The 12,402-nt window shown below is 39.3% G+C and overlaps 1 protein-coding gene across 2 annotated transcripts in view; it reads left to right on the forward strand.

The window, feature by feature from the left end:
- The first annotated feature begins 229 nt into the window (after positions 1 to 229).
- Positions 230 to 12,402, forward strand: part of LOC581873 — a 46,559-nt gene continuing 34,386 nt past the window's right edge. Inside the window, exons 1-8 of one of the 2 annotated variants that reach the window (XM_030972538.1) lie at positions 230 to 538; positions 4,583 to 4,750; positions 5,770 to 5,940; positions 6,328 to 6,498; positions 7,098 to 7,262; positions 9,694 to 9,858; positions 10,190 to 10,354; positions 11,270 to 12,121. In XM_030972538.1, coding sequence (XP_030828398.1) covers positions 430 to 538; positions 4,583 to 4,750; positions 5,770 to 5,940; positions 6,328 to 6,498; positions 7,098 to 7,262; positions 9,694 to 9,858; positions 10,190 to 10,354; positions 11,270 to 12,121 — 1,966 coding nt within the window. In that variant the 5' untranslated portion in view covers positions 230 to 429. The remainder of the gene's footprint in view (positions 539 to 4,582; positions 4,751 to 5,769; positions 5,941 to 6,327; positions 6,499 to 7,097; positions 7,263 to 9,693; positions 9,859 to 10,189; positions 10,355 to 11,269; positions 12,122 to 12,402) is intronic. The other variant, XM_030972539.1, reaches the window with a different exon arrangement.

Below are 12,402 nucleotides of genomic sequence, written 5' to 3' on the forward strand. Positions count from 1 at the left end.
CGTTCAGAGACGTTGTGTGCGCCATTGCGCAACTTGTGTTTGACCAAGGGAGGGGTCAAAGAATAGATGAAAGTTCTAAGAGAGCGGAAAAGTGGTCCGAAAGGGCGGAGGCTCTTCAAATGTTTGCACGAGTACCTTGGCACCGCCTGGTTCTATTATCCGGCTCTTTTCTTCAGACATCCTCTATGGGGTTTCATGACTGAATAAGGTGCTGAGGAATTCTTCGCATAGATCCCGACAGCCTTAGAAGTGGAGACAAGCCCATCCGAGGGAAGAAAACTAAAAACTCTTTTTTTCGGGATAACACCATCTTACTTCTTAGCATTTGATCAGCTCATAAGAGGAATACATCTCTACCATGTTACAGGATTTTTAACAGTTTATTGCCTGTTTTGAGAGAAGATTCTTCTTATTTTGAGGAGAAAGCAAATGTTTGCCAGAATGCCGACTACCCACTCAAGTAGGGGGATATCTTGTCAATGGCTTCATTTAAGTTATATCATCCTCACTATCTTATCAGTACAAAAGGTCTCACAGGGTAAGTATAGTAACGCTTTTTTTTCAAATGAAAAGTCTGTTTTCTTTTAGATGAAAGTGGATTCAATTAATGGTATAATTGAAACTTAACCATTTAAATCATATGTGTGGTATCATATTTGTTAGAGTAATAATATTACTATACAATGATAATAGCTACATTTACAGTGCCTGTATACTGATAATAATACAAAGTTTGGGCCCTGTGTGAAGGTGTCTCGTGGATATGTCACTGACCGTGGATCACATGGTTCGCGGTTCGAGTCCCGCCGCGGCACTATTGTCCTTTGGCATATCATTATCTATACTTTCCCCGACCCAGGTCAGGTAAATGGGTTCCTGTGAAATGCTAGGGCATCATGATGGCAGCAATGCTAAACTGGGGTAGTAATTGTAAAGCGCCAGGAGTATCAAGTCTGACAGACATGAGCACTATACAAGAACCCACTATTATTATTATTATTATTATCATTTTTTGATTAGTATTATCATTAGTATCATTATTATTATTATGACTATTATTATTATTATTATTATTATTATATAGCATACAGAACTGCCGAGAGAGGCATCCTAAGCGCACGATAGATTCACGGGAAGCTCAAGCTGCCTAATAGCACTGAAATTATTCAATGCATTTATTTCTGTCAGGTACCCATTTACTACACCTAGATTGCGATTAATATTTTACATTGGGATCCCGACTAGACTGCGACACCTGTATCTTACATAATGTAATAACATCAGGGTTAGCTCTACTACTTTAATACACATGGATTGAGAGTGGCAAATGTAGAATGATGTTTTGCCAAAGCACATCACTTTGCCACGTACTATGGGATTCGAACCGCGAACCATCTGGTCGAAAGTATGATACTAGACCACGGCACCTATATCTTACATGAAATAAGAATATTGTGTAATATTTTATACATTTACTACACCTGGGTTGTAAGAGGCAAATATCAGACATCAGGGCTACTTAAGGGATTCGAACCGTGAACCATCTGATCCAGAGTCCGGTGCAAGACCACGACATCTCTATCTTAAATAATATAAGCATAATTATGTCATATGTTTAAAAGACCACGACCAGACCATGACATCTCCATCTTACATATAAGAACATTATGTGAGGTGTTCGAATGGCCTTATCCTAAGAATTATCGCCGCTCTTGGTATTTCCATTTTATCTTTCTATTATCTCAACCAAGCTTCTTGGGTCTTTTATTGTGACAGTGATTATAGTCTTCTGAATGGCGTGGCTGAGGGGAAGCCCATCATATGCGGAAGTACTCCTCGCGAAAAAATGTTCATTCATGAGGCATCCATTTCACTTAATAAACCTCGACGTACCTTTATATTTGCAAAATAAATTAGAATCTTAACATCTACATGTAGCTAAAACAAAACGAAAGATCCATGGCAATGATAAGCATAATGATAATGAGCTACATTTCGTAACACGCATATTAAGGCCCGGTCACACAGCCCTCCACGGGCGTATCGCGGCCGAATCACGGCCAAAAATTTCTGCCCGTGAAGCAGACGCTGTTGGACGCTTTGAGGTCGCGATAAAGACGCGATACAGCCGTACTTTACCCGTCGTTACACGCGGTAAGAAATTCACACGCGGTTGGCCGCGCGAAAAAGTTTTGGGCTGCCCAAAAATTTAGACCGCGGGTAATCGCGGGCGGTACACGTGGTACACGTGGTACACACGCGGTAAAGACGCGGTACAGACGCGGAACGAACGTGCTAGGACGTGCTACGGCCGCGGTTAAGACGTGGTTACACGCGGAATTGGACGCGAAATTTTAGCGGGTAATCGCGGGTGGAGCACGGTCATAGCACGTTTGTTCCGCGTCTGTACCGCGTTGTTATCACGTGCATTAGCGTGTGTACCGCGTGTAAGCGTGGTAGGCCGCGGTACCGCCGCGCTTCACCCGCGATAAGGACGCGGAACAGTCGCCGGCGTCTGTTCCGCGGGCATACCACGGGTAAACCGCGGGTAAGCCAATTTTGCACATTTTCCACCACGGGCAACCGCGGGCAAAAAAAAATCGCGAAATTTTACCCGCGATACAGACGCGAAAGGCTGTGTGACCGGGCCTTTAGTATCAATGAACATGCAAAGTACCGGTGTTACTTCGTCTGCCCCAAAACACCGGATCATTTAAAGCTTTTCTTTCAACCCGGCACCTATGAGCTACACATTCTGGCTTTAAAATGGAAAGTGTAGAAAAATGTCTTCATTGATTCGAATGAAATTGGTTTCGCGATTCGGACTCCAGCCCATGGATATTTGTATACACATATCTACACCCTCGACCATTTGTTTTAGTATGGGTCTCGAATAGATCCGACCTAAACTCAGTATGATTGCTCGAAATACAAGCACATCTATAGCAGTAACATAGTTAGGGTTCCTCCAAAAACGAATTTTCCTTTTACCTGACTACCTACCACGACACGCTTCGAGATTTCAGATTTCATTCCCTGTAAACAAATTATATTATGTTATCATAAGCTCTATTTGACTTAAAAGTTGCTGAACAAAAACTGCCTTCTTTATTGGTTCGTATTGGTTTTAAACACCACTGACTTTTACATTACTGTTTGTAAAATAACATAAAGATAAATAAATGTACTTATAATGTCATTGAATCCTTTCTTCATATTCATAGTTCATGTAGATGAATACATTATGTGTCCTATTTCAAAAGCTTCTGTTTTTCTTTCTGGAAAATTGGATTATGAATGCCTATTATATTTAACTGTCATTCTTATTATTATATATTACCTTGTCTTCGCATGATGTTTTCTATTTGCATTTTGGCATTAGACTGCAATCCAACATACTCGTTTGATCTTTAAACTACAACAATTTTTACCAAAGCAGGCTTTGAAAAGCGAAGCTTGAAATCATCTAAGAATGTTACCCGGTTGATAATAAGCTTCATCACAGGAATTACGTAAAGGAAATTTGATATCAACAATATAATTCTGGATCGGAGAATCACTGCGAGTTGAAATCACATTTTCTTGTGCACAACATTAGCGATAGTTTATATTCTCTAGACTATTACCATACATAAAGGTCATCTCTCTGAGGATTATTACAATCCGAGCCTAATTTTTTACTATTATTCTGCATGTCTGAATGATTAGGATTTCATTCAGGATTATCCAATCAACTACAAAACGCATTTAAAAGGAACAAAAATCGAGCTTCATTGGCGTTTTCTGTTTGGCACATATTGAAATTTGATACAACCCACAAGACCATGAAAGACCGTCTGTCCACGACCCCATCATTATCTCGCGGGCCTTCGGACATCTTATTTGAGGATTCACGAGATTCACAAGACGGACATCGTTGTCGGTCCATGGGCTGTCGGTCTCCCAAGATGTCCTCAATTATTGTAATTGCAATGTAAATCAATCACAGAGACTGAATAACCTCACGTTCTGTTATTCCAGTTACTTCGATACAAGTAAATTCATATATCAATACGTGTCGTACCAGGCACTGTCATCTGTTATAGTCCTTACAATTAACAACTGAAATAAATGTTAATTTGTGTGTTTTTCGTAACTTAAGAATAAACGATGCGCTGGTTAAATTAAGGCCTTTGTTGAATACGCTTTGATATGTCAAATTCTCAAGAAACATAAATCGGGAGAATTAATTTTGTTCACATACTTAAATAATTACAAAACTTTGTAAGAGTATGAACAATTCAGTTGTTATTTGCGTATGATTATTACCAGACATAGCAACAACGAATGCAAATAATGTGCATTCTAATTATACATAATTATGCCACCCTGCATAACAGATTTATTGGATACTTCATTATATTAGGGTTGTTTTCGATGGAGAAACCATTCAGCGCATTTATAAACTGTTCAGATGATTTAATTAAGACTGTTCTTGAAATAAATTTGCATCATGAGTGATGGCTGATAGAAGCTTTCTGTCTAAAATGTATTCTCATTCTATACTGAATACGCCTTTCATGATTTGTTTGGTTTCATGCAGCTTGTGAAGTATTGACGGCGCCTGAGAGCGGATCTCTCACCGCTGAAGAAGGATTTGGAGAAGGAGCGACTGTAACGTTTAGTTGTAACGAAGGTTACAGTCTCATTGGATCACCATCTACGACTTGTAATGACGATTTATATTCAAGACCTGTTCCTACTTGTGTCCGTGAGTATAAGAAAATATACTAAGCTGAATAACGGGAAGGAATGGGAGTTTTTAATTTTTGTTTTTATTTCATGTATGCAATATTTACTAAGCACGAAGACTTTAGATCTATGATTTTTTTGTAGCCAACCTCATGGATCCCCGCGGTGAAAAAGCAATTGATGTCCCAATAAGGTTTTCCATCCTAATAGTGGATTTAAATGAAAGAATAGATATAAATACACATATCAATATGCGAATACATGAGTAATATAAGAATATGGAATGAAAAATGATATAATATAAATAAATAAATGAATAAAAAATATTCATTGCAGTGTAATGGGGAAATTTGCAGAAATTGATGATTTTGATGATCAATGATTTTGGATTCTTGAAGACCTTGGCTCTCATATCCGCTACACAGTGATCCTCTTTGCACACCAATATTACCTTATCCTGAACCTGAATAGCACAGTATACAAGGTATTTCCTCCTACCAAGCAGAAACCAAATACCACATAACTTCACGGTTGAAAGGGCTTACCATCTTACTACACCTAGATCGAGAGGGACAAAAACACAGAGCAAGAATTCGAACTACTAACCGCTCGTATGAAAATCGCCCGTTTAACAATTAAGATACTACGTTAATGCTTAGTTTCAGAATGTGTGCAGATTAAAGATTAAAACAACATTATTTGAAATTAAAAATTGATATCACGATACCAATTGCGTATCAGATAATTTATAAACGGGGTGGGGCAGCCTGGAAGACGCCCAACAGAGAATACGCTGTACGCGCATAAACCATATTCTCTTATAGGGCGTCTTCCAGGCTAGAAGGAGAAGTTGAGTTTCCTTGCATCCTTGCAGGCTGAGGACGACTGTATATGTAATTAACTTTCCAGGGCCTATACACAGGTTACATGCGAGGGGGCGGCATCTACCCTAACTGGCTCCACCACCTATAGTGTCTATAATATACACCCATAATGGTTGCCCCATAAACAAGAAAGCTTTTTCTTTCTCGATCTTAGTTGACTGCAGTGATCCTGGGTTTCCAGTGGACGGATCCCAGGAAGGGTCCCCAACCTACCAGGCTTACACTACGGTCTCGTTCGTGTGTGATAGTGGGTTTGGTTTGGTAGGGGCACCCACTATAACATGCGACGGTGGCACTTGGACTCTACCTGTTCCTGAATGTGTCGGTAAGTAGTTTGGTCGATGCCAGCTTTCTATTATGAAAGCATAAACGTCAATGGCAGATTTTTTTTAACGAAATTGATTTTTTTTTTAAATCACTATTTTGGAGTACATCAAAATGAAAATCGGTGACTTTTAAACTTCTGAAGCTAACTGGGATTTTTAAGGTAGGAGGCTATTCTCGAGCACTATTCAACAGTATTTCTTTCGTTCATTTCTCCTCGTTTAGAGATAAATAAATGAATTAGCTCGTGTCTTCTTGCACGTCAAAGAGTATTGCAACTATATCAAATGATATGACAAAGTAATCGAAATTGTTTAAGGGTAATAAGTACAAGATCAGGGACAATCAATTTCAATTTCATTAACCTGTTGATGTATCTATATTGTAGCCAACTGTGCCGACCCAGGGACTCCATCTAACGGCGTCCAGGTAGGGTCTCCCACCTATCTTCAAGGTACGACTGTATCTTTCGAGTGTGAACCGGGTTTCACATTGATTGGTGCTTCAGTCATCTCCTGTGAGGATGGCGAATGGGATAGAGGAGCGCCCACTTGTGCAGGTTTGTCTTATATCTAGCTGAAAACACATGAAAACGAAGTTAATACACACATTTAATTTAACTAAATGTTCGTCTGTTGAGAGGCAGTATAGGGTGTATCAAAGGTTATATGTTAATCAACGTCCTCCTGACATTCGGTGGACATTTTCCCCATTTCCACATGTATGTGACGGAAAAATTTAAATTTTACTATAAAATCGGGTAAACTTGTTGGAGAGGGAGGGCGGAGTGTCAATTTTCCCCTCTGATTCTTATTTCGAGGAGATTGATTATATGAAGATTAATATTAATCACAGAAACCTAGATTACGTAAGGAGAACGCATTCTTAGACTACACACATGGTAATTTTCTAATTATCTCATAATTTAAAGAAATAAAAGATGAGATGAATACAAATATACCCTACTGTGCTTAAATCTTGACAGAGTGGCTTGCATTAGCATCCCTCGTAAAGTGTATAATCATGGCTCGTTTTAAACATTGAAAACTTTGTGTTCCACTCCTCATGCCACAATTGAATATTCTTACCTGAACAAAAATGACAACGAACACAATGATCTTAGAGCTTATTTTCGTCACAAACATTTACATCTTTCAGCGGACTGCACTGATCCGGGTACTCCGGTTGATGGAACTCAATCAGGTTCCTATGGTAACGGAGACACTGTTTCGTTCACGTGTGATGATACATTTACTCTGGTAGGAGCAAGTATCATCAGTTGCATGGGCGGAGACTGGAGTGATGAAGTACCAGTTTGTTACGGTGAGAATACATTATTTGTTATTTTACTAACTCTGTTAGGGCATGTCCAAGCTATAATCTCATTTGATGTCACATACGTTACCATGTATTGAGAGATTATGAACAGGAAGTGATATCAGATGTGTCACTTCACTTCATGTACGGATCCAAGCTCTAGCATGGCTGTGAACCTAATGCGATGATCAGGAATACTAAATTACTTAATGCGGTCGGCAACATAAGGGACAAAATAGTTTGGACTTGTGCTTAAATCAATGTATTCAGTTCCGCAAGGCCCACGTTTAGCCCTCACAGCCACTGATATTAATAGACGCCACCTTCGTCACCGAGAATGAGAGATAACATTCATTATTGTGTTATTTCATTAGTTATTAATATTAAAATTCCTGTTTAGGCACCATCGATTAAGGCGCCGAATAATTCATTAGTACAACAAATTCATCGTCCACAATGGTACATACCATACATCGCTAGGACCTCTTATGCAAAGATCTGATATTGATATTGATAAGTAGCTATACGATTACTCATCTGAAATATTTTAGGAAAAAATAGTTGTTTATTGTCTTACAAGCAGCCCTCATAACATCATATCATACCACTTTTCATTGATCCAGCTCAATGTGGTGATCTTGTAACATTCGAGAATGGAATCAATTCGGGTGGAGTACAGTATGGGGACACACTCACCTATGTCTGCAACGAGAGATACACCCTGGTCGGAGCTTCTGAACTAACATGTACAAGCAATGGCTGGGACACTGAGCCACCCGTCTGTTACCGTGAGTAAATATAATAACGTAAATAACAACAACCCCAGCAACGCTGATAATAAAAAAGAAAAATTTATTGAAAATATTTATAATAATAATATCAAGAGTCGGATATAGTAATGCATTTTCTTCGGTAGAGTATTACGTGTCATGTCTTGTGACTTTATTCTATTTTTTAGAAAGCTGCACAGATCCTGGCACTCCCTCGTTTGGCAGTCAGTCGGGAACGTACGAAAATGGAGATGTTGTCGAATTCTCATGTGACGATGGATATACCCTCATTGGTGCGTCACAGATCACTTGTGAAGATGGAACATTTTCAGCAGAAGCCCCAATCTGTCAAGGTATATGACACGGCATCTTCCATAGACATCGCTGTGACGAAGTGATTGTTATCTTAGGAACCTGTGCTGCCATTATTGATTAATCGAGTATTGACTTTTATAAATATATGTAGCTAGAACGTTGTTGTTGTCTCTTGTATTTTAAAATACCTACAAGACCACTGTCTTATAGTCCCTCTTAATATAAACATGTGATTACATTTATATTAACTACATGTACATTAAAATCCATATGAGCTTGTTTCATCTTGGTCAGTGGGCTATACCTAAAACAGAGAAGAAGGAAACAAAAACACATGAGTATTAAGCAGTATTAAGCAAAGGAAAAGAGTGATTGTGATATTTGTAACAAATTAACACAATCAGAAAGAGCTATATATCCATCCAACTTTGGGCAATTTTTCTTTTCCTACCCAATTTGGTTAATATTTTGCTCATTTATAAGTAATTCTATGACCCTAATTGGACAAAATATTACTCAAGTTGGGTAAAGAAAATAACCAAAGTTTGTTGGACACATAATTAACTTCGTGCTGCGCAAATGTATACCTTATACTTTTTAAAGTAGCACATAGTATCACTTAATACCACTGGCACTGCTACTCATTTCATTTACTGACTACCAACTGCAATATGACGACATGACCTAGGGTTCGATATGCATCCAATACTCAATTTTCAATCCATTCACTATTCCACCAGCCGACTGTTCGGACCCAGGAACCCCAGCAAACGGAGCCCAATCAGGATCCTATGGCAACGGTGATACAGTGACATTCACGTGTGATGACTCATACACATTGGTAGGAGCCAGTATCATCACCTGTCTCGGAGGTCCTTGGAGTAACGAAGTTCCAGAATGCATCGGTGTGTAGGCCTATAATCATTTTTGTATTCTAATAAACATGTTACTACAGGTTTTGAATGTTATAGCGATTCAGACATAATCACAATAGTTCTCGAAAACGGTGTAAGAAAAAAGACGTGGGTTCAAAAGATGTAGCTTTGACATATTATATATAATCCGGTCACACAATTCTCGTTGCAGTGCAGTAACATAAACAAATGACCGAGAGCTGGTTTAATAGACAGTTTTTGGGAAGGCATGTTGACTTGACTGCAATCGTCGCATACATACTACTATAAGACATCCGTCAGAAACAAGCCGTTCATTCTTTCGAAAAATGTATTTATTATAATTCCAATCTCCATCTATTTTTTATATGATATAGAGATATATTCATGTAGCTATTGCCGAGAGTACTTCTGCTAACGTATATTTTACCCCCCCCCCCTTGTTTTTACCCCTTACAGCGGCATGTGGTGATCCTGGAACATTGGAGGACGGCACCAAATCGGGTGGTGTGGAGTACGGGGACACGCTCACCTATGTCTGCAATGAGGGATTCACCCTGGTTGGAGCTTCTGAGCTAACATGTACAAGCAACGGCTGGGACACTGAGCCACCCTTCTGTTATAGTAAGTCTGTACATAAATGACAACGTTCTTCCAAGAAAAAACATTTTAAACTATAGTAGGTAGATACCAAGAATTAGGCGCCGTATTTGTTAGTTTGCTTGGTCTGTTGTGATGAACAGTGTCGTATTGTGGGTATAGAAATTGAGAGGGCACTGGCATCATACTTTTTACTCAATTTTCTTTCCTATCCAGTTTTCCCTATTTTACCATTCGGCATGTGGCCCCAACCCTCATGCCCATTCTGTGGTTACGCCACTGGTCAAGAACATTCGTGAGACAAACAGTGTTTCGTCATTCTTTCTTTCTTACTAGTTCATTTTTATTTTTCAAGGTAACTGTGAAGACCCAGGTACGCCAGCCTTTGGTAGTCAATCTGGAACCTTCGACCACGGCGATGTTTTAACTTTTGAATGTAACCAGGGTTACACACTGATTGGTGCATCTCAGATCACCTGTGATGATGGAGCTTACAACGCAGACATTCCTGAATGTGAAGGTAAGCAGTTAATCACATATCTTACTACCGTAATATATTTCCTTTGATCAGTCTGAATTTACCGTCACCGGAACTTTTATGTTTTGGAAAAAAGAGTTCGAATTAGTTTTACTGATAAAATTCTATCCTTGCAACAAACCAATATTAGGCAACGTGTGGCAATATTGCAGAGCCGAAATGAGTCAGGTCTGCCTGCAGTATATGACCAACATGAGCACGACAAAAAAATGTTTAAGTTATACCTCTATTTAATATACACTGTCGCTCATAAAGGTGGAATATTTTTGTTTTACCCCAATTGATGGAATTATTTTAAAAATTATTTAAAAATAATAGATTTAGATAATAGTATACATTCTCAGATTTTATTGAATAATAATTTGCCAATGTGTGTTTTGCGGGACTGCTAAAGCATGTGTATGCTAATATGCTTATTAACTAGGGGACTTACGCCCTCAAGTCATAAATGACAGTAATGAGGATTAATGCCCCACAAAAGGGCACTAATATAGCACATCGACACGGTTTTGATCGTGGGGCCTCACAGTTACGAGGCCATTGTTTTGTCACTGAACCGTACGCAGCGGGGGCTAGGGTAGGGGGCAGTTTCTATAAATAAATTATTTTTTTTTTAAATGCAATAAATTTTCAATAATTTATTGCATTTTACCCCAGTCCCCAACATAAAATAATCCTCTGGACGGCCATGCATTATGGCTTCATATATATGAAGACATATTTAATCAGACAATGTATGCAATTGATTGACCGATGCATTCCATGAAAGTAATCAAAAAGAGCACAAACGCATGTAACGGTGGGCTACATAGGTATGTTGCGAAGTTCAGCGTCTGTTTCATCACACTAAATGCATGTCTTCAACTGACATTTCCCTTTTATTTGTTACAATGTTAGGCGATGTCACTGTCTCAACGGATTCACCGGCTGGCACAACGCAAGGATTAAAACAAACAACTGTTGCTGCAGCTACAACTGAAGAGGCTTCGGTTACAACTACACCGACTAGCAGAGTGACTAGTGATACAGGAACCACAGTAGAAGACCATCCGACAACAACAACAACAACATCCGAAGTGACAACTGAATTCAGGGAAACGACACGAGAAGTGGATGTCGAAACGACAAGACCCGAGCCCTCAACAAGACCACCTCAGCCAACCACATTAAGTTCTTCCTCATCTGGTACAACAACACGTGTCTCCCCAACAACTGCTGCTGGAGGTACTACTACAGATGTTGCAGCTACAACGATACGGGAGAATGAAGAAACGACACCTGTTCTAACAACGGCTGATACAGGAACAACTTTAGGAAACCGCCCTTCAACAACACAAGATGGTGTCAAAACAACGGAAGAAAGGGAAACTACACCAATGATCGACATCGAAACAACAAGGCCAGAACCTTCCACTAGACCGCATCGACCAACCAGCCCAAGTGTCTCTACCAGACCTCTGCCTGAAAGCACTACGCGCGATTACTTCTCACAGCACACCACCATCGATATTGTAACATTACCGACTCGGATGATGACTACTGATGCATCATCACCAGAACCTCCAACGAGACCTCGTCCAAGATGTCCACCAATCATGGCCCCAATGCATGGATCTTACAGACGGTATGATTGGTATCGCCGTGGGGAGAAGGTTGTTTTCTCATGTGTTCATAACTACGTCCTCATAGGGCCCGAATGGATCATTTGCTTTAATGGAGAATGGAGTGGTCCTGTACCTGAATGTAAAAGTGAGTACAGCTTCCCGGATAGTTACATTCAATGGTTTATGTTTGCCAAGTGTATTAAATGGGAACTAGTAATATTTTATTTCTCTTCTTTTAAGCTTCCAAATGTATTCACGGTACATTAAAGGCCATAATGGAGTCAATTATAAGAGCTTATAATTATGGGGTATATCGATAAAGATAAAACTTTCAATCTCGTCGTTGCGAGCATTGTCATCATTCATTAATTTCCTACATGATATCATTATGCATTTATTTTAATATCCCTTTTTTGTTTCACTTGT

The sequence above is a fragment of the Strongylocentrotus purpuratus genome, unplaced genomic scaffold (assembly GCF_000002235.5).
Source record: "Strongylocentrotus purpuratus isolate Spur 01 unplaced genomic scaffold, Spur_5.0 spur5_scaffold_6, whole genome shotgun sequence".
Lineage (NCBI taxonomy): Eukaryota > Metazoa > Echinodermata > Echinoidea > Camarodonta > Strongylocentrotidae > Strongylocentrotus > Strongylocentrotus purpuratus.